At 59.8% G+C, this 21,913-nt stretch overlaps 1 protein-coding gene across 7 annotated transcripts in view; it reads left to right on the forward strand.

Annotated features, from left to right (window-relative positions):
* The window catches only part of GSE1 (Gse1 coiled-coil protein), a 61,821-nt gene that overhangs the window by 20,780 nt on the left and 19,128 nt on the right, over positions 1-21,913 (forward strand). For 2 of the 7 annotated variants that reach the window (XM_062499797.1, XM_062499802.1), the window contains exon 1: positions 11,705-11,988. The exons of 4 other annotated variants lie outside the window; for them this stretch is intronic. In XM_062499797.1, coding sequence (XP_062355781.1) covers positions 11,952-11,988 — 37 coding nt within the window. In that variant the 5' untranslated portion in view covers positions 11,705-11,951. Of the gene's footprint in view, positions 1-8,610; positions 8,666-11,704; positions 11,989-21,913 lie in introns of those variants that run through there. One more of the 7 variants, XM_062499800.1, reaches the window with a different exon arrangement.

A 21,913-nucleotide genomic window follows, 5' to 3' on the forward strand; every position in this document is an offset into this window, starting at 1 on the left:
GATGTGGAAAGTGGGGTGTTATTCTTCCCCCCCTTCTCGCCCCGGCCGACAGCGCGGCGCCGTGGGGTCGACCGGGGAGGAGGAAGAGGACCCTGCACGTAGCAATTGATTTAAATCATTTTAGAGGGGACCTATGGAAAATAAAAAGCCTTTAATCACATTTGTATCCATTTCCAGCCTCGGTAAATCAATTTGGATTGAGCTGGGTGCCACGGTTACAGCTGATTAGCGCACGGCGGATGGGGTCAAATTAATGCTAGCTGGGTTTGCTTAATGGGGTCACTGTTGTGAGCGTCCCTCCTCCGGGGCGCTGTGGTGGCGAGGAACATTTCAGTCCAGTCCGTGCCACGGAGAGTTTTTCCAGCAAGGAAGTGCCAGGATGTGAGCTCCATGCTGCTCTGTGCCTCAGTTTCCCCTTGCACATCAGCATTCATCATCGCAGAGGAGCCAGCGAGCAGTGCTGGAGATATTTCGGGGGATATTTGGGTTGCCTCACCTTCCTCCCCTGATCCTACGTGTACATCACCCACGTATCAGAGCCACTCACATGTCCTCCCCGCTGCCCCACGGAGGAACCATAAACAGGTCCCTACGCCCCAGTGCCGGTTAATTTGTTTTCAATAGGTTCCAATCAATTAAGCGTGGTCCTGGCGAAGGGAAAAGTGCCCTGGTAATTGGTGAAAATAAATCACTCGTAGCGGAGCCGCGGTGGTGCCTGGGAGCCTGGGCTGCAGCCGCGTGGGCACTGCGGGGATGGGGACACTGGGGATGGAACCCGCTTTTCCCGGCCGGGATTCCTGCGGGGCTGGAGTGTGGTCCGCTGGGAATGGCGTGCTTGGAAGCTCCCAGCTCGCTTTCCCTCGCGTCTCCCTGCCTGCCTGCCCCGCCTGCTCCTTGCACGCGATGCCTGCCTGCACCCCGGGGCGAGGGCGATGCCTCCCTGCCCGTCCCCACGGTGGGGAGCATCCCCCCCATCCCTTCAGCCGCCTCCCCCAGCCCTGCCCCAGCCGGGGCTGTAATTACCGCACGCTGTGCTTTGATTGCTCCATTCCAATTAATTAAACCCGGCGGTGACCCAAATTATGATCCCTTGTCTTGTCAAGCGCCGTATTTTTAACCTTAACTGGCTGGGCTGTGTTTAGATTTCCAATCCGGGCAGAAATGTCACCCGGGGAGAGTGACTGGCGTTGAACCCAGCCTTCCCGTGACGAACCCCGTAATTAGAAACCCTCGTGTCCCTGAGACGGGTCTTTAAAGCTGTCAGAAGCCAAGATCCAGCCATTTGATACAAGACTATCATTAGCTGCGCCCAACCTATTAGCTGCAGGTAAATAACAGGCTGTACCGGAGCCGGGGAACAGGCGGGTTGGGGAATTGGATGGTTCTTAATTAGGAGAAGCGGTGCGAGGGATGCTTTCCCCTCTAATTGCCTTCGTTAGCAGCCTGGGTATGCGTCCCTGTGCCTGGATCCTCTTTCCTGGCGCAGTGATGGCTCCTGCACCCCTTCTTCCCATCGTGGTGCCCATCCCACCTGCTGGCCCAGGGATGGGATGATGGGAAGGCAGGGGCGTGAAGCCATTTCCCAGGGTTGGATAGGGATTGATGGTCTCCAGTCCAAGTGGAGGATAAATCTGGGCTTGCCGCCGCTTTCCGAGGGCTTGTCTGGGTGACATATTCGGTTGGTTTGAATGTCTGGATGGAAAATCAATCACCAGGGCTGTTTCCGTCCCCCCTTTCGCGCTACGTTTTAATTTGCCAGGCTGCAGGGTCCGTACTCTGAGGATCCATCTATATTTGTGTCAAGTGCCGGCGTCTTTGTCTCTCTGGTGTGGAATCGTCCTTCCCGGCTTGGCACACTTTGCCCTGGGCACATGTTGGGATGCACGTGGGCACTGGGGGGGTCTCCAACCCTCCTGGGGTTTTTCCTGCTGTAGAGCTGCCCTCCTTCACCAGATGGAGCATCACGGAGTGTGGGGAAACTGAGGCATGCAGCCTGCTCCAGGCTCTTCTTTTCCTGCTGGATAGATGAAGGATCCCATCCTGCTCTTCCCCCCACGACAGCAGGAGGACCCCCTATATCCAACATATGTGGGGGTCAGGAGACGCTCAGCAGTGCCGCCCGCCTGGCCCTTGCCGGCCTGCCCCCGCCTGATCCCTCTTCTGCAGACGCTCTCCCTGACACTGGCTGACAAGAGCCATTTCCAAGATGGATTGATTCAATTTAGCACCGATTTTTTGCCGGGGCCGGTGACGTACGGCTCCCCAGCCGGCGCTGGGCAGCACGTGACTCCCCAGCGCCCGCCGTCATTAGAGCAGCTCAGCACCGGCTGCTGCAGCCTAATCAGCCCCGGCTGGCGCGGGAGGGGGTCTCATCCTGCCCTGCCAGGACTCCACGAGGCTCCTGTCCCCAGCATTCCTGCCAGGATCTGGCTCTGGGAATGTTGGGGTGGTGAGGTACCCAGGATTGTGGCAGCTAGTAGCCAGGGTTGTACCCAGGGATGCTGGCGGTGGTACCCAGGGATGCTGGCAGCAGTTCCCAGAGATGCTTGCACTAATACTCAAGGGTGCTGGCAGTGGTACCCAGGGCTGCTGGCAGCACTACCCAGGGATGTTGATGCTGATACCCAGGGATGCCAGCAGTGATATCCAGAGATGCTGGTGGTGGTACCCAGGGATGCTGATGGTGATACCCAGAGGTGCCAGAGCCGCTGGTGAGGCTGTGTGGGGGTGATTTTGTTTGTTCCCTTGTTTTCTGGGTTTTTCTCCAGGCTTGATGAGTATGTCTGGTTCTTTCTCGCTGTCTGTCTTCTCCTCTCTCCTTCCTTTGGAGGCAAATGGCTGACTGATTGCTTTTCATCTCCCGCTCTGAGGAGCTGTAAGAGCTACTTTATACAAACATCAATTACAGGCACGTAATAAATTAAGGCTCCCTTACACCGAACCCATTAGAGTCCACTCTCATATCAAAGCGCTCCCATCACACATGGATTGGGGTGGAGTGGGGGGGAGGAGGGAGAGGGAGGAAAATGTCTTATTAGCTGGCAGATTGTTAGCAGAGCACTGATTTAATTGTGTCCCCGCGCCCGAGCGCGGGAGGAGGATGGGGGGGGGGGGGGTGCAGAGGGGGGGCACCCGGGGCCTGCCAAAAAAGAAATGCCCAGGGATTGTTCCCTTCCCTGAGGTGCTGGGGGGCCACCTCCCTCCCAGGCTTGTCCCTGTGCCAGCGCTGGCTGCCAGCGATTCTCCTGGTAACGGCCAAGGGCGCTGCGTTTCAGAGGTACCCCCCACCCTTGGCAGGCACCGTGCCAAGGAGCAAAACCCAGGGGTGGGTGCCCCTCTCCTCCTACCCCCACCACTTTTGGGGTGCCACTTCCAGTGCCTTGGTCTGACTGGGTGATGCTGAGGGCTGCTGGGGCAGGGGGAGCGTGGCAGCTGCCTGGTGTCCCTGTGTGCCAAGGCCTTGTGGCGAGTCCTGCCATGGCACAGTGGGCATCGGGGCTGGGAGCCCCGGGCTGGGAACTCACCCAAATGCCTCCCTGCGTTTTGGATGGTGCATCGGGGTGTGGAGGTGAAAAGCCAGGGGAGATGGGGGGCAGGCAGGAGGCAGGGAGCAAACTTCCCTGTAGGACAAAGGCGGCTGCATCCGCCAGCAGCTCCCGCTGCCTCTGCCTGCGAATAAATAGCCTCCAGGCTGTCAGTCTGGCACTACCCCGGGGCTGGAGGCTCTTGGAGAGGAATGGAGCCCAGGAACAGCAGGCATGGCTGGAGCGCTGCCCACCGGGGCTGTGCAGGCGCTGGCACGCCGCGCCGGCGCGCTCTGCCCGGCCTGGGCTACCTCCCAGCCCGGCGTGGTGGTCCGTGGCTTTGCCACACATCCCTCGGGATGGGCATGGCTCCCCAGGGTTATTGTGGGTGCATAGGGGTGCTCAGGTGTGGAGTTGTGGGGGTTGTCCATGGATTGTGAGACGTGGCGGGTCACCGAGGTTGTCTGTCCTCCTGCAGAGGTGACGCACGTGCGCAGCCTGTGCTGCAGAGGAGGTGTGGTGCACACGCGTGTGAGTGCACACACAGAAATTCGTACCTCTCTGCTGAGGGATGTTGTGCACATGTGTTTGTGCTCACACACACACACACATCCCTCTCAGCTGAGGCTGTGCATTGTGCACACACGTGTGCCCACACACAAAACGCACACCGAGCTCCTCTCTGCACGCTCCGTCCCCACTGTGTCTCCCCCTTCCTGCACACCCAAGGGTGTGGGATGGGGGTCCTGCTCGCCCCCCTCCCTTCCAGGGCAGGTTTTATCTCCCGGCCTGCTCCCTGCCTGCCGTTCCCTCACTGCCCTCTGAGCTTGACATTTACATATTAATATTTTCCAGGGAGGCAATGCGTTGCGGTGCAAGTGTCTGCATTGTGGTTGCACATAATGTAAAGTGAGATAAAGCGCCCGGCTCCGCTATGAATAACTGCAAATGAAAACCCATGTGGCCATAAAAGCCTTCACATTTGCCCTGTCAGCATGTGGTACATCGGCTAAACAACTGATTTAGCTTTTCTCTTTTTTTTCCAAGGTTTATCACCACTTACAGAGGACATGCTCTTTGTGTACTGCCTGTCGCTTTCTGCTCAGCTTCCTTGTCACTTCCCCTCGGCGTCCTCCCAGCCAGGCCCCGAAACGATGCTCTGCTCCTCTAAACCGCCCTGACAGCCCCTATTAGCTTCTGGCCGAGTACAGCTTGGCGCTGCTGGGGCTATTTATCTCTCCGGCACAGAGGGCTGTTATCTATCACCCTCGCTCCCTATGGCCCCGCTCCTTCGCTTCTGCTGATGGCAGGGATTTGGGATGGGGTCCTGGTGGGGCCTTGGGGGGAGCAAGGGGACTTGGCAGTGCTTATCCCTCCTCCCAAAGGGGCTGGATCCAGCCACCAGGCTTTGCTTTTTTGGCCACGGTGCCTCCTCATTCTGGTGCTGCCGGATGCTCTGACCCCTCTCTGTGCCAAAGAGCAGCCAAAACCGCTTGGGATAACCTGGAGAATTATTCCTGCTCCTACGCGGCGTGGCTGGTGTCATCCCCACAGCGGTGGCCCCGGGCAGGGGTGATGTCCCTGTGGGACCGCTGGCTCCCGAAGGCGCCGGCTTGGGTGTCAGACCTGAAATACCGGGTGGGGAGGGAGCAGGCGGGGTGGTGACGCCGGGGAGCGGGACGAGCAGCTCCGTGCGGTGCCTTTGGCAAGGGGGGAACACGGGGGTCCCCGCTCGGTGCCTGCCGAGCTGCCTGGCCCTCGGCCAAGGGCGCTGGCACCCAGCCGGTCCCCGGCACTGCCGGTAACCAGAGCTGCCTCCCCTCGCTGTTATTTCAGCAGGTGGGGGCAGATCGGTTTACAAGGCCAGGGAGATGCCTATCAGTCCCCTCCCAGCACTTTGTCCCCACGACGCCTCCGCCAAGTCCCCGTTAGCAGGGCTGGACATCACCGGCGGTGACAACTGCCATCAGCAATGGTCGCCTCTCCTGAGCACGCTGCTCTTTGGGGTCACCTGCACTGGCTGATGCTGGCAGAGGGACCTCAGCGTCACCAGCATGGTGGGCTTTGCCCCTGGCTGCCCTGTGCCACCACCTAGGCTCGTCCCCTTGAGTCATGGAGGTGTTGTCCTGCAGGGCCAGCCTGGGCTGGCGCAAGCTCTGCGTCACCCCACGCCCTGCCCGGGGTGCCAGCTTCCCTGGGATCCTGACGGGAGCTGTGGGGGGGCCCTGTCCCCCTGGCAGGGCTTGCATCAGAGCATGAAGGAGGTGTTGCACAAGTGTTTTCTGTCTCAGCCTGCCCCTGGCCAGTGCTTGGGGAGGGCTATGGGGGGCCGTGGGTGGGAAGCAGGGGGCCGGGGGCGTTGTTTACAGCCACGGAGCTTGTTTCCTTCCACCTGCCTCGGGGGAAGCAGTTAGCGATTTGTTAGTCAAACCAGATGAGCCTTCCTGGAGCGGCTTCCTGCCAGGCTCAGCGCAGCCCGGCCGCCTTGCTGCTGGGGTCCCCATGTGTTCCCCAGCCCTGCCGTGCCCCCCGTCACACAGAGGGCACGGGGGTGGGATATGGTGAGGCTCAGCACACCACACGTGTGCTCTGGACACCCCTGGGTGTGCCTGCGTGGGAGTGTGCTTGGAAAACCAGGGTGGTGCTTGCTTCGGGGCCTCTCCCCTGATACCTCTGGGGATGTTGTGCTGGGCATGGCAGAGCCCATGGCGGCTTGACGGGGTGGTGAGGTGGAGGGATGCTCTCCAGGGAGATGTTTGGGTGATGGCTGGGCGCTGTGCGATGCACTGAACACCGCTGTGACAACGGCCACACGTGTCAAGGCCCACACGCTGACCCCTGTGCGTTGCGTGTCACAGCCTGTGCATCATCCACGGCGAGCCACGTGTCGTGCACCGTGTCCCGTGTGCCACGCCGCTTGTGGGGTGTGCTAAACCCCGCACGCAGCCATGCACTGCACGTCAAGCATCGTACACTGAAAGCGATGCCTCGAATGTGTGCTGAGCACCATGTGCCGATCCCCCATGCTCCACATGCCGAGCCCTACGGATCCTACACACCTGGATGATGTGCCAGGCCTCCTGAAACCGAGCCCTCTGTGCATCAGGAGCCCCATGGTCAGGCACCGTGCCCTGAGCCCCGCGTGCATCCCGCACGCTTCCAGCGCCGCTGCCCCGACCCCACGGGACCAGGAGCCCACGCAGGAAGCTGGAAGTGCCAGCCCTCGCCCCCTTGCTCACCGAGTGGCGCCGGGGTGATAAATAAGGAAGTTAACACCCAACCCGGGCTGCTAATTAGCTTTTAACCTGTACTAGCAGTTAACTACAAAAGGCAGTCATTTGTTCCGGGGAGCTGGTAGCGTAGAAAGAACGAAACATGGCCAATTTTGTTCAGGATGAATTAAGACTTGCAAATGTAAAATGAGTTCATCTATTTAATTAAGTAGCGGCAATATGGATGTTAAATTAAGTTAATGGCAGGCATGCCAAAACAAGGTTATACAAATCTTGTCCTGGCGGGGTGGGTTCTGGATGTGGCCCTTGGATGTGGGGTGCTGGGGGGCCCTGGGGTGGGCTGGTGGCCCTGGGGACACTCTGCTGGCCCCCTCAGTGATAGAGGGAGAGGGAGATGGAGGTGGAGGGAAGAAAAAACAAGGCAGGAGGAAAGGCAAAGCGCGTCTCACCCAGCGCCGCAATCTTATCAGGGCTGAACTTTACTCTCCTGCTAAAGATATAGGATACTTTAGGGACATCGGAAAGAAATAATAACCCTCTGATTTGTAGCTCTTGGGCTCTGGTAACCGAGGGGGAAGGAAGACTGTCTTCTGCCATTACCATTTTTTGTATGAACTATTCCCCAAAGAAATCAAACCCTTGTACAAGCCCTCCCGTGCGGCAGCCCCTGCTCCGGCGCTGACCCGAGCCGTACGGATTATCACCGCGCATCGCAGCCGGAGACAGGAACATTCATTAAAATTTGAAACACAAATGGAAAATTGCTACTTGAAGCCTCCTTGCCGGAGAGCCAGCCGCTTGATCAGAGACCTCATTAATGTATCTAATGTGTAAGGAACAATTAGACTTTTCAAAGACATCCTTTTCCCAGCCAGGGGAAAAAAAAAACATAACACCAGAAGCAGCTTGAACCCTCCCCAGTCCAAAGCAATCCCAAACCTGCCCTGAGGGATCGGGGTGCACAACCCCAAAGGGAGCCTAGGAGCCGCCTGAGAGTCTAGGCTCCATCCCAGCACCCGAAATGCCCGTTTCTCCTTAAGTTAGATGGGGAGGAAAGTGGGCTGATTAAAAAGCTGATTTCTTTTCCCAGCGACCGGCGGGGTTTTGCCATCCTCCCGTAATTAGCCGGTTACACGGCCGTATGTTTTATTTATGAGCCGAGGGCGGAGGGAAGGGGAAGCGGAGGAACGACCGTGCCCTATATATCTGCAAATAAAACACTTCATTTCCCTCCTGGGGAATGTCACCTCGAGAAACCATCGCTTTCCTGCTCACTGCCCCGTCCAAATCGCAGGCTGTAAATGGCTTTGTGGGCCTGGCTGGCGCTCAGATGGGTTTAAAATATGGATTTATGTCTTTATTCTGCATAGTCAAAGGTCAACAAGAGCAGGAAATCATCGCTGAGCTGCTTATTTACGATGGGAGGCGACCGCTCGCTCCTTTTGATCCTATGTCCCCACTGCTGGATGCTTCCAGGGTGCCGGGCTGCAGGGAATGTGGCGCAGCCCGTGCCTCAGTTTCCTTAGAGCAGGCATCCCTTAGGGTTGGGCATCCCACTGGGGGCCACAGGCTGGATGTCCCCAGCACGGACGCATCCCATTCCGTGGGGAGACCGAGCATCCCTAGGGAGGGGTATCCCGGTGGCGATCCGGGATGCCCGTGCGGCGTGGGCAGGGCTGGCCCCGCGAGCTGCGCTCTCATGCTTTGCTAATCCCGCCTGGCACCTGCCCCAGCTCCCGGCGGCTTCGCGCGAGCAAAGGAACCAATTAATCCTCCCGGCGCTCGGGGAAGTGGGTCAGGCTCGTCAGGCTCTCCCGCTAACGAGGGGCGAGGCGCGGCGTGGCCCAGCCGGCTGCTGGGTGGCCCGGGCGGGTGTCTCGGTTCGGTGCCCGGCGTCCCGCGGGGGTGGTAAGTGGGTAAACTGAGGCAGGGTGGTCGCCCTGCCCGCAGAGCGGCGACAGCCCAGGAGGGTGGCGGATAATTCGGTTGGGCCGATGTCGCAAAGGGTTTCCCAACGGGGCTGCCCCCAAGCCGCTGGAGCTCGGTTTCCCCATGCCGGCCAAGCAACGGGTGCTCCTGGTTTGGGGTGCGAGGGTTTTGGGAAGGAGGGCGGGGAGCGCAGGCAGGGCGCCCCTTTGAAGTGGAGCCCGACTTCCAGGAGTGAAGCAATTCTCGTTTGCATAATGAATAAAGGGAGCGGAGGGGGGAGTGGGGGAGAGGGGGGTGAAACCCCAAAACCGGAGCTGGCAGGCAGGTCTGCCCTCCCTCCCCTCCCTGCCTGCCCGCTCCCCCAGCCGCCTGTAATTACAGGTTTATTGCCTGCACAGCTATTGTGTAATGACATGTTTGCAAATTAATTTTTACGGCTCCTGCCGTGGGGTGGGGGGGAGCAGGGGAGGGGTCCCCCGGTGCTTGCCTGAACCCAGCGGATCCAACCCCTCTGCAAGCCAGGTGGGAATTGGGTGATGTGGTGACTCCAAAGCTTTCCCAGCGTGTGGTGGGGGGGGGTTCCCCATTGTACCCACGCAGGGGGGGGGGGTGTTGGGTTTAGGGTACTCCCAGGTGTGTCACCCCATCAATGACATTATAGAGTGCACCAGTGAGGTGTGAGGGGCGGGTTTGGCAAGGGTGGGGGATACGGTGGAACAGCACCCCAGGGTGGGAGCAGCAGCTCCCAGCACCCCACGGAACATGGTGACACAGGGGAGCTGCCTGGGAGGGAGCGGGACGCGAGCGACGATGACTCAGGGGACGGGCCAGAAATACTCCCAGCGCCGATCTTGACAGATGTAGGTTAGGGAGGAAGAGAAGACATAATAACAATAATCCCCCGACCTGGAATCGGGAAAGCAATATTTTAACGGGGGAGGAGGGGGAGGAGGAAGGTGCAGGTTTGCACAGGCTCTGTCTCTGCCGAGTGGGATTTTGGGGAGCACGGTTGGCAGGGTGGGAGTGCACTTAATACCTGTGTGCGCATACATACACGTGTATGAAGCAGAAGTGTGCACACGTGCATTTGTAGCCAGAGGACCTCTCACAAACCCCCTCCAACCATCCATGCCTAGCCATGGGGCTGGATAGGTTTGGGGTGACACTGTGACTCCCTTTTCCCCCTTGTGCCCACGCTCTGGTGAAGGTAGGGCAGGCAGTGGCCTCCTGGGAATGGATGGATGGATTTGGGGTGACACCGTGACCCCCATGCCCTTCTGTCCCTACGCTCTGGAACAGGCGGGGGCCCCCTGGGAATGGATGGATGGGTTTGGGGTGACACCGTGACCTCCGTGCCCCCTGTCCCCACGCTCCAGTGAGGCAGGGGCAGGCAGCGGGCGCCTGGGAATGGCCTCTGTATCTTTAAGCTGTTTGAAGGGCTGGTCATTATCATACAGGATGTGGCTTCTCTTGCAGGGGCGAGATATCACACGTCGCCCTTGTGAACTTTGGTGTTAAAACCAGTTTGGGAAGAGAAGGACGGAGCTGGGCGGGGGTGCGCTGGGAGGGGAGAGGAGTGGAGGGGAGAGGGGGGGGGAATCAGACGCACATCTACCAGCCAGGGGCGCGCTCCCGTGAGAAGCGCGCTCCCGCTGGAAGCGCGTGCCCGCGGAAGCGCGCCCGTGCGTGCCTGGAGCCAGCGAGGCTCCCCCCACCTCCCCATCCCGTCCCCTCCTTTCTCCACCCCGCCTTGGCTGATCGTTTGCTTAAAGCAAATTAAGCCGGGCCCTCGTTACTATGGTGCAGCCAGGATCTCCAGCCTCCCTCGCGCTCCCGTAATAGCATTTATTAGCCCTATTTGCCTGCAAGCATGTCTTCCCGGATCTGCTAATGCATCAGCGGAGAGGGGATGGGGGAGATCCTATGGGGCGGCTCATTACAGCCCCCGACGCCCAGCGAGGCCGGCAAGGGGGGGATTTAGGGGCTCAGAGGGGATTTGGGGGGGGCAGCAGGAGCTCACCCCCAGCCCCCCGTGTCGCGGTTGGGGCAGGCGGCTTTGCTCGCCTGCCTTTTGTGAAGCAGCAGGCAGCTCCCGGCAGGCAGGAAAGTTGGCTTATTTATTGTTTTATTTCCTAATTTTCCCTCCTGAAGCGACTGGGGTGGGGGGGGCTTGGGTTCCTATTTTTATTTTACATATAGCGGCCCCCCCCACTCCGTCCCTCCGCCCGCCGCATCGGCAGCTGTTTGAAAACACAAAAAGGCAAGAAAGAAAAATTTAAAATTATTCCGTCTGTAGGCGAGGAGGAGGAGCGGGGGTTGAAGGGGAAGGAGGCTGCTCCCCGGGGCGCCCCTGGGGTTCACCCCCTCCCCCGAAAGCACCGGGGCCAAAGGCTGGAGCCCGGGGGTTGCGGGCGGTGGGCGGAGGGTGCTGGGGCGAGCAGCTGCCGGCCGCCCTCCTGCCCGCTCCCCGTCATTAGGGGAGACAAATCTGCTGTCAAGGAGCCAGATTTCCAATTTACCGATAATGATTCTTGCATGAAAATTGATCGAGGGGCAAGTCTGCCGCCTCTCTCTCTCGCCCGCCCGCCCGCCTTGGCGCAGCCCGCGGAGACGGGGCTTTCCGGCCGCACGGACAGACGGACGGACGGACGGACGGACGGACACCGGATCGCAACCCCCGCGTGGGTCACCCGCTCCACGCCCCCAGCACCCTCCTCAGCTTGGGGGGAACCCCACTGCATTGCTCAGGGGGTGCTTTCCCCGCCGCCGAGGGTCCCACCGCCTCTTCATCGTCCTCCTCCTCGTCGTCGCTGGCTTTTTGTGTGCCTGCGGTTGGCAGCTGGGGGCTCGGCGGCAGGAAAACCCCCGGGAAGGCGTCACGCGTGGCAGCCAGGCTCCTGCCCTGGCCCCGCCGGTGACAGCCGCCACCGCCACCCTCCGCCGGAACCCTGGGCTTGCTGCTATTTCAATTTTTATTTTTCCTCCTCCCCCCACGCACTTGATTCCCCCCGCTCCTCCTCCTCCTCCTTCTCCTCCTCCTCCTCCTTCTCCTCCTCCCCTCTCCACCGTATTTTTTCGCCTCTGGTTTATTTTTCCAACCCCCTCCGTGTGGTTTGGTGCTAATTTTTGGGGTTTTTTTCTTTTTTTCTTTTTTTTCCCCTTTTTTTTTTTTTTTTTTTTTTTTGCTTCCTGACACATCCTCCTCACGTTGGCTCTTTTATTTTTATTTTTTTTTCCTGGCTGCAATGGAACTGTAACATAAATCATGTTTGGGTTGAAACCACCTCTCTATTACTTACCAGGTAAGGCACCGAGCGATGCTGCCGCCAGCCCTCTGCTCTCCCTCTCCCCCCACTCCGGGGTCTCCCCCTGGGGTCCCCCCCAACCCGGGGACTCCCCTTTGTCCGCCCCAGCCAGCGGCAGCCAAGGGCAATTTGGGGGTGAACTTACTTTCTTCCAGCGCCTTATAAGAGGTTTTAGTGTTGGGGGAAGGGGGAAGAGGGGGGATCAGAGAGCCCTGGCATGGCACTGCAGTGTTTTGGGGTGCTTGGATCCCCCTCTCTTCTCCTGCTGCCACTCCCTCACCCTGGTGGTTTCTCCCTGTCCCCGAGGAGCTGGGGGCGTTCTGGCAAAGATGGGATGGGGAGAAATGTGTGATGCGCTGTGTTTTGGGGTGCCGGCCTCGTCACTGCGAGGGCACGGTGATTTGGGGCACCAAAGTTTGCTGTGCCACCCCAGCCAGCAGCTCCGGCCCCAGCAGCAGCGGGCGAGGGAGGGGGATCCCCCCGGGGCGGGTTTGGGGAGCATCAGCGAGGTTGGGGTGCGTGCAGCGTGTGCGCTCAGGGTGAGTGTTTCGAGGGGGCTTTGGGGTGCTTGAGCGTGGGGGCTGGAGGTGCTCTGGGGGTGCAGGCTCAGGGTGCGTGTTTGGGGAGCGCACGGGGGGAGTAACTCAGGCTGGAGCTCAGGATGTGATCTCGGGGTTCACTCTCGGGGTGCAGCCTCCAGATGCAGCCTCGGGCTGGGAGCCCTGGCCGTGAGTGAACTCGAGGCGCTTTCGGGGTGCAGCTGGGGGTGCACACTCAGGGCACTGTCCCAGAGTTGGGGAGCAGTGGCAGTGCCCTCTGCGGGGCTCGGTGCCCACGCGTGGCCGTTCCCCGGTGGATGGTTGGTTGTTTCAGGAAATGGCTTTGGCATGTGGCCGTTCTTACCGGAGCCAGCGGCTCTCCCAGCGCGCCTGCGCCCGAGCGCACGAAGGCGAGCAGGGAAGGGCAGCCGAGGGGCACCGGGGTTGAAACGGGGGTCCCCCCGCTCTGGGAGGGGTTGCTCTGTGACATCCCCCGCCAGCGCTGTGCCACGGTGGGGACATGGGTGACCTGCTTTCCTGCGGCACCTTGAGAGCTCCCACCCTGCTCCCTCCTCCGTGCCGGCTTTGGGGGTCCCGCTCCCCGTGTTCCCCCCGAAAACACCATCGCCTCGCCTGCTCCTCGCTCTTCTCCCCTGCTTGCAGCAGCCCTGAGCGATTCCTGCCCGGCCTCGGAGCCGTCCCCTGCGGTGGGGACTCCTCCGAGGGCTGCAGGTGCAGGGAGACGGGTTTGGGGTTGGCTTTTTTCCCCCCTTAACTTCCATATTTAGCACGCGCCGGTCGAGCCGGGGTTCCCGGCGGCAGCTCCTGTTGCGTGAAACTTCTGGTTTTGCCGTTGTGGCTGATGCACTAATTCCTGCGCCCTGGAAAACCCTGCTCCGGCCGGCTCCTCAACCACCTCGGAGGAGGGGGAATAATAAAATAGGAGGAGAAAAGCAAGACGGAGAGGAACATGGAAGTGTCAGGCTGCGAGGTTTAAAGCAATTAGGGGGAATGATGCTGGAGGCGCTGGCACGCAGCGGGATCGCTGGCGGCAGCTGCCGGGCGTTGGGAGATGCCGGTGGGCCAGGTCGGGTGGGAGCAGATGGAGACGGGAACCTTCCCCCCGCCCTGGGCTCGCGGGGGTTTCAGCAGCGCGGGGCTGGTGGCGGTGACTCAGCGGCGCGAGTCCTGCTGGGGACTGTCACCGCCTCAGGGACCGCCTGGCCGTGGCCCGTGTCACACGCTCCTCCGCGGCTTGTTCCCCCGAGCTGGGCTGGCCCAGGATCCAGATGGCTCCTCTGTGTCTCCTCGGTCCCTCTGGTCACCAATGCTCCTGTCCCCTCTTGTCACTGATGCTCCTGTCCCCTGTATATCTCTCTGAAGCTTCACTGAAGCTTCTGTCCCTGTTGTCACCAGTGCTGCTGTCCCCTTTTATCCCTGTGGTCACCTCACCAATGCTCCTGTCACCTCTTTCTCTGGTCACTGATGCTTCTGTCCCCTGTTATCCCCGTGGTCACCGATGCCTCTGTCCCTCTGGCCGTGAGGTTGGATTTGCACCACAGGGCTCAGCCGGCTGCAGGGGGACACCGGGCACTGTGGGGACCTGACATCAGGAAGCACTGAGAGCCAGGGGACAGGGAAGGGACCCCATTCCCTGCTGGTCTATATGGGAACCACGCTCAGACTGATCGTCCCTGAGATAACGTGGGTGCAGTTGTCACCCTATGGCCGGTGTCAGTGTCCCTTGGGGACACCACCCTCCTGCGGGGACAGCACCCCTTGGGAGCACGGAGCATCCCTGGAGGGCCTGGCTGTTTGCTCCAGCAGGCACAAGGGTGGCACCTACATGCACACAGCTTTTCGGGGGCTCCCTCTCCTTATGGGTGTCCCCAAATCCGGCAAACCCCCAGGTGCCGGAGGGGCCCTGGGGCTCCCCGGCGGGTGCCTGGTATGCTGGGGAGGATGGCGGTGGGTGCCGGCAGCGGATGCTGCTGACTCAGGACCTTCCCAAATGGTTCCTATTTTTATGCTGGGGCCGGGAATATTTAGCCCCTGGATCAAAGCAGATGGAAGGAGCTGGTGATGCTGCGTAAACACCCGCTCGGCGGGTGCCGGGTGCCGCTGGCGTGAGGTGTGAGTCACCGGCGGCGCTCGGCAGCGCTGGGCGGGCACAGTCGCCCCCAGGCTGGGTTTGGGGTGCTTTGGGGCTGAGCCCCACTCTCGGCATCCCCCCAGCTGAGTCTGGGGTTTGGGGATACCCTTCCTCATCCTCGCCACGTGTGGGGTCGAGGGGTGCACGAGGAGGTGTTGATGGGGTGCTATCGGGGGGCTGGGTCATGCCGGGGGGCTCCAAACTGTGTTGGGGTGCCGGGAAGTCCTCCTGCCTTCCTCTCTTGCCCACCCCACCATCTTCCTCCTCCTCCTCCTCCTCCTCTTGCCAGTCCTAAATTCGGTCGCCATGGCAACCATGTCAACCACTTTCCAGCTTCCCCGTGATGGTTTGAGGAGGGAAGGGGGGGGAAGAGGGAAGCCGGGGGAAGGGGGGGGACTGGGGGCATTGCTCAGAGCTCGGGGGGCGCTTCCCAGATGGCTTTTTCCTGCTGAATCCTGTCTGGCAAGCGGGGCCAGTGCCAGCCCAGCACATGCCAAGGGGCCAGGGGGTCCTGGCCTGGGTAGGGGGCTCCATTACAGTCCCCCACCTCTGAGTGGGTGGCTGGGCACCCCCAAAGTCCGGTGCCTTTCTGCAGCCATCCTGCTCATGCCCTGGCCCTGCAGGCACCTGGGATATCAGTAGCCACACAGCCAGGAGCAGGGTGAATTAGACTCCCCATTTTTCCTTCCTCCTTCCTTTCTCCCCCCCCCCCCCCCAGCCCCCCATAATCTCTTTATTCCCAGGCTAAACCTGACTCCTGATGGTTTTACAGGCAGATTTGCCGGTAGCTATATAGGACAGGGTGTAAAGCCAGGTGTCTGGCTGAGTGCGTGGGTAACGCCAGCGCTGGCATCACCCTGTGGCGAGTGGGCACCCGGCTGTGCCACCACAAACCCACAGAGCTGCCGGGGGAAAGGTGGAATCACCCCATCGGGAATTTGGCTGGCGATTTGGGGCACCCTTACCACCCTGCCACAGTCCCCCCCCCCGCTCCCCTTTCCTTGGCACCGCCACACCCCAATCCCCCAATCCCTGGGGGATGCACCGCTCACCTCCAAACCTCCCAACGCACCGCGGGGTTTTGAGGGGGAGCAGGTGCTGCCTTTCTCTCTGGCGTGTCCCCCCCTTTTCCCTCGCCTTGGCACCGGCTGTCGGCACCTGCCGGGATGCTCCTTGGCACGGCACCGCGGCACGTGCGCGGGCACCGCCGGCGGCAGCCGCGCTCGAGGCACCGGCGGTGGCAGCCGGGTGGGGAATGGGGGGGAAGAGCGGGGGGCCAGGCCCTGCCCCGACCCTGGCAGCGGGAGCATCCCCTCCCTCTAATTTTATGACTGATTTTTAACTTTATTTCCCAAACGCTGCGCTTAATTAAACCCAGGCGCCTCTCGCCGCGAGCCCGACGTGGGGGATTTATGACTCCAAATATCGACCCCCGCTGAAAAACCCTCTCTGGCAGATTCTTCTCCAGGATTCCAAGTGGGGGTGATGCTCCAAACCCCGCCCCCCTCCCCCCCCCCCATGCCTTGTAAGAATGCTTTGAGGGGGAAAGACGGCTGTGCTTCAGCATCCCCAAGCTTCCTCCTTCCCCCCTTCTTTTAATAATAATGCTTTAAAGATGTTTGACATCTGTAACAAACAGCTGGCATCCTGTTATGGAAGAATGTCCTTTTATTTCCGAGCAGGTTGAACTGTCATTAATAGTATAATTAGGTGATTATCGGCATACAGCAGAAAACTGCTTAATTGCACAGCCAGCTTTCCGAGGATCCCAGCTCCTTTATTGCTGGATTTGTTTTAGCCGCCTGAATTTTTTCTCACTGTTTTGTTAGGTTCGGTTGTTGGTTGGGGTTTTTTTGTTGTTGTTTTTTGAGGGTTTTTTTTTTGCCACGTTGATGATTATTATTTTTTAATGCATGTGACAGCTGGGGGAATGTGGCAGCACCGGGGGGGGGACGCACGCCAGCTCTGGCACTGGTCCCCCATGTGTGTCCCCCCCCCTTCTAGTGCCCCAGGGGGTTTAGTTTTAACCCTGTGCGTGCTGGAGTTGGGCAAAAGGGCTTGGGGGGGGGGGGGTTTGTTGGGTGCAGCACCCATGATTGGGAGCTGAGAGTTATTTAAGGGAATAAAGGAGATGTTTTTGTTGGGGAGCAGAGCCGTGGCACCTGCTTGGAGGGAACCCTGGGCAACCCTCACCCACTCTTACCCACCCCTCCCAGCTGGGACCCTCCTTTTGGCGCTCCGTGTCAAACAAACGCGGTTCCCTGCGCTGCTGCCGTGGTGTCGCTCCATCGCCATCCCCACCCTCATCCCTGTCCCCGGGATGTGTGGGTTTGGGGGCAGAGCAGCTTTTTTGGCGCCTGCCAGACAATAGCGCTTTGTATCTCCCCCCGGTGCCGCCAAACACACTTGTTAGCGCCGCAGCTTTGTGCTGTAAATTTCCATGGAGTAATTACGTCTTAATTTATGATAATCCCGGGCGGGCGGTGGAGGGGGGCAAGCGCCAGTCAAGTTTGGAAGTTGCCCGTCGGGGCCCGGGGTCCCCCGTGGTTCTGGCCGACCGTGAACTCCACGGTCGACCGTGAACTTCTCCACTGGGAAGAGGAGCATCCCCGAGCACGGACCGGGGCTGTTCCCGGGGGCAACAGCGAGAGTGAGGCCACGTAGGGTTTGGGATTTGGGGTCAGTTTGCAGGGTCGGAGTGTCCCCAGCGCCGGGGCTGCTGTGTCGCATCCCGGGGTCATCCTGGGGTGAGTGTCCCAGCTTGTGTGTGTGTGTGTGTCCCAGTGCCGGCTCTCCCGACAAGGAGGAGCTTCCCCGAGCCCCTGGCACCGCTCCGGCGTGGGGCCGGACCCTTCCCCCTTCCCGGCGCTGAATGGCTCATCCCGCCTTTGTCTGGAGGGCTTATTACCGGCAAAATAGAGGCTCTTTTCCCTCGGCCTTCCCAGCGGGTAAATTAGATGCTTTGGCAATTTGCGAGGAGGAGGAGGATGGGGAAGGGAGGAAGGCTCTCATCACCCGGAGGGTGACCACAATGCCAGGGCAGGGCGCTGGCATCTCTGGCAGGGCTCTAGGAAAGGGAGAGAGGGGCTCCCCATGTCCACTCCAAAGCCACCACGGTTGGAATCCCATGGGATTTGGGGTGCCTCCCGCCACAGGGATGCACGCCTGGCGTCGCTGAGCATTCCTGCAGAGCTGGGAGGGTGCTGGCATCCTGGCATCCCACTACCCTTGCCACTGGGGCCTGTGGGCACCCTGTCCCCTGCTCCAGGGTGGGATTTATCCCTGGAGGGTGATGAGAGCTGCGGGCTGTGCCCGCTGCACCTGCAGCTGGGTCCCCGTTGGGAGGCAGCGTGCACCCACTGACATTTGCCAAGCGTAAAAATTCAATTAATTCCAGCAGGCAGATTAAATATAAGTGAATTTTAATAATTTGCTCGAAAGGCTGAGGATTACTGTAGGCAAAAAGGGAAGATGCTGCTCATGGGGGCACGGGCCGGCCTTCCCAGCGCTGGCACATGGGATCACTGGTGTTAATCACCCTAAATCCTGGCGTGGGAAGAGAAGAAGGGTCTGCTCCCCTTGCTGGGGTTTTGGTTGATCTTCCTTGCAAGGAGAAATGTGCTGGATCTGTCCCACCAGTGCTGGCAGTGTGTCCCCATCCCCAGCAGAGTCTGGCTCCAGGGACATCTCTGCTCCTTAAAACCTTCCTCATATTTTTTGTGGGGCTCCATGGAAAGGGAAACACACATCCAGGCAGTCATGGTGACACTGCAGGCGTTCCCAGGATTGGAGAAATCCAAGGTCTTCCCTAGACCTCCAGAACATCTCATAGCTCAAAGCTGGGGATGTGGGGCACCCATTGGGAGCAGATGACACTGGTGTTGGAAAAATGAAAATCCACACAGCAAATTTGCTGTTTGCCAGGGATAATTTCTTATCCCAAGGTAAAACCTTCACTCTGGCCCAGAAACTGCTGGGAGATCCTGGGGGTGAAGGGGGAACTCCCATCCTGCCTGGACCACCCCTCTCCTGCCCAGACCCCCCATCCTGGCCAGGCCCCCAGCTCTGCAGCAGGATTGATGGAGATTGCCTGTGACCTTTGCTGGGACACGAGGAATTACCATTAATACTCCTGTATTTCCGGACTTCACGCCATCCATAAATCTCATATCAAGCCGGGTGGGCGGCGTAATCTGCCAGGCAGCGTTATTAATGCTCCTTATTAATACTCGTTATTAATGCCCGTTATTAGTACTTGTTATTAATACCTGTTATTAATTGCCCCTGAAGCCTGGCACGAGCTGCCCCATGGATGGAGGCTGCACTGTGGAACCTCTCTCTGCTTTTTGGGGTGCATGCTGGGGAGTCCTCGGTACCAGCAGAGTCACCCACCAGCAGCAGGGGTCCCCTGTGGGCACCCACTCCATGACAGGGACTGTTGTTGGCAGTTCTTTTGCAATGCTGCAGGAGGGTGGCATGAGGCATCTGCTCACCTTGCCCTGGCACTTCCCAGCTGTGTCCTGAAGCCCCTTCCTTTGGCTGAGTCCTGACTCCCTGCCCTGCCTGCAGCCCCCTCTGCCCTGCCCCTGCCCCTCCAGGACCTGCCCCACACAAGATCCAGCCTGCATGAAACTCTAATCTCCAATTTTATTCGCTCGGCTCCAGCCGATTTGCATAATCCACATAATCACCCTGGTTTTAATTGCCTACAACTCTGCAGAAAGATCATGTGGTTAAGTGGTAAATCATAATTAGATAAATAATTGGCTTGGCCGCAGCAAGCTGCTTTGTTATACCTGCCATCTGCTGGGCAAGGGATCCTGCGCCCAAAACAATGCGCCGCTGCTGCACGCCTGCACCAGCCTGGGTACGTGGGGACATGGGGCACGGGGATGTGGGCATGGGAGGGAAGCCTGGGTGTGCCAGGCATTGCCTGCTCTCGGGCTGTGCCGTGGCTGGTGGTGCCATGCAAGGTTTGGCAGCACCGTGTGGCGCCTGGCTCCGACCCAGGTGTTGCCCAACAGCTCTGTGGAATGCCTGGTGCCACTGTGCAATGCCCTGTGGCGTCTGGGAATGCCCAGTGCTGCCTCCGTGGGATGCCCAGCAGCAGTGTGGAATGCCCAATGCCGCTGTGCAATGCTCAGTGGCTCCAGGGAATGCCCTGTGGCACCGTTTAATGCTGCTGTGCAGTGCCTGGCAGCACCAAGCAATGCCTGGCAGTGCCATTAAGTGCCCATCAGTGCAGTGCCCAGCTCTCTCTCAGACCATACCCAGCATCCCAGTGCAATTCCCAAATCTCCCCCAGGCAATTCCCAGTGCAACGCCCTGTCTCTCCCAGGCAATGCCCGGCAGCCCCATGGGGTACCCAGTGACCCACAAAGCCACTGAGCCCCAGAAGACACCATTGTGAAGTGTACCCCACTTCCCCCAAAGCAGAGGGATCCTCAGGAGACAGCTGGCACTTGGGTCTGGGCATCAGGAGCCAAGAGGAGCTGCCAACCCAACCTCTGAAACTGCAGAGGGGAGTTCAGGGCCCAGCAGCACCCTTGCAGCACAGGGGCTTGATTTTCCAAGCTTCCAGCTTCAAAACAGGGCAGAAACAGGGTAGAAAGTTGCTTTGAAGTATGTCTTTCCCTGGCACGATTTCCTGAGGGCTGAAAAGGCTCCCAGGGCTGCTTGGCTGGGCCCAGGAAATCCAGGAAGGGAGAGAAACCACCCGGCATCACTCCATCCCCAGCACTGTGCCCTGCAAACGAGCTCTTATTAGTTTGCTTGTTGTCGTTTGCCAGATCAATGGTCCATGGAGGAGTGATCGATGGAGGCCCAGCTGGATAATAGTGCTGGATGCTCCGTGCCTTGCCAGGCTCCATGGGGAGCCCCAAATCCCACCCTTTCCCACCAAGGTGCTCCTCACCTTGGGGAACCCATCCAGGCCCCTCCAAGGGAATGGGAGATGTTCCCAGGATGGGCCCTAAAATGGGGCAGAGGCTGCACCCGTGTCTCTCTGCACCTGGGGACACTTGGGGACACCAAGTCTGGCCACCTCCCTTCATTTTAGCTGTGTGCTGGGAAGTGGGGAGGGAGGGCAGGAGTGTGGACTGCGATCGATCAATTAATTAATTAATGGAGCATGTTGGAGGTGCAGCAGCAGAGCTGCTTTAATGAGGGGTGGAAAACGTGCGGCGGCTCTGCAGGACATCACCGGGAGAGCAGCTGTCCCCTCTGCCTGTCCCCTCTGCCTGTCCCCTGCCCCAGGGGGTGACAGGGTGTGTGACAGGGGGACGATGGGCACGTGCTGGCCCTGGGCCCCTGCCCTCCATCCTGGGGCTCTGCCCGCTGCATTCAGGCAGAGGGAAGGGGGGGCTGACAATGCGAGGCCATTAGCATTGAAAATCCATGCAGAGCAGCTGTTCCTGCTTGGAGCGTGCAGCTGGAGCGGGAGCAGAGGCGCTGAGAGAGGGGGGAAAGGCTGAAGGGGGACCTCATCACCCCAAATCCCTTGGGGAACCATCAGCAGTGAGCGTGGTGGAGCCTTCCAGAGGGCTTGGCCAAGTGGGCTCCGTCCCAGCTGCGGCGCTGCGGGGTGGGTGCGGATCCATCCCGGGGGAGGAGGATGCAGGATGCTCGTCTCTCCCCACTCCCTCGGCCTCCCACCGCACTGGGTTTTTTTCCGCTCCATTTGCCAGGGGCTGGAGCTGCTGCCTGATCGTATTTGGTAATAAATTATTAGTTCCAGCACTTGGGAGCCCGGCAGCTCAAAATAGCTGCTGTAAGAGCGGGCGGCTGGTGCAGGTCGAGTTCAATGGCAATCTGCTCCCAAGGGCACTCCACGCTCATTAGAGGCCTTTCAAGGTGCTGGGAAGGGGGCAATCGGGAGCCAAGGTGCTAAACCTGCCCACTTCCCGTTTCCCGACAGTACAACGCCGTGCCTAGGGATTTGAGGGCGCTGGGAGCCCATCCCTGCCCCTCGCTGCCCGCTCCAGCCTGCCCGCAGCGGCTGCCAAGGGGTTTTATTTGTCTCCAGCCCCACCAGGCAGCCAGACTGGTTCTGCTCTCGCTGCCGGAGGAGGCTCCCGCTGCCAAAAAACCCGCCAGCATCATCAGGAGCAGATGGAGAGAACATGGCACGCTCCCAGCTCCCGGCTCCCAGCCCTGAGCCGGGGATGCGGGGGTTTGGGGGGCGGGAGCGCCGCTCCAGGAGTCAGGGGTTTGGGGTCCTGTGCCTTCGGAG

The sequence above is a fragment of the Cinclus cinclus genome, chromosome 11 (genome assembly GCF_963662255.1).
Source record: "Cinclus cinclus chromosome 11, bCinCin1.1, whole genome shotgun sequence".
Classification (NCBI taxonomy): Eukaryota; Metazoa; Chordata; class Aves; order Passeriformes; family Cinclidae; genus Cinclus; species Cinclus cinclus.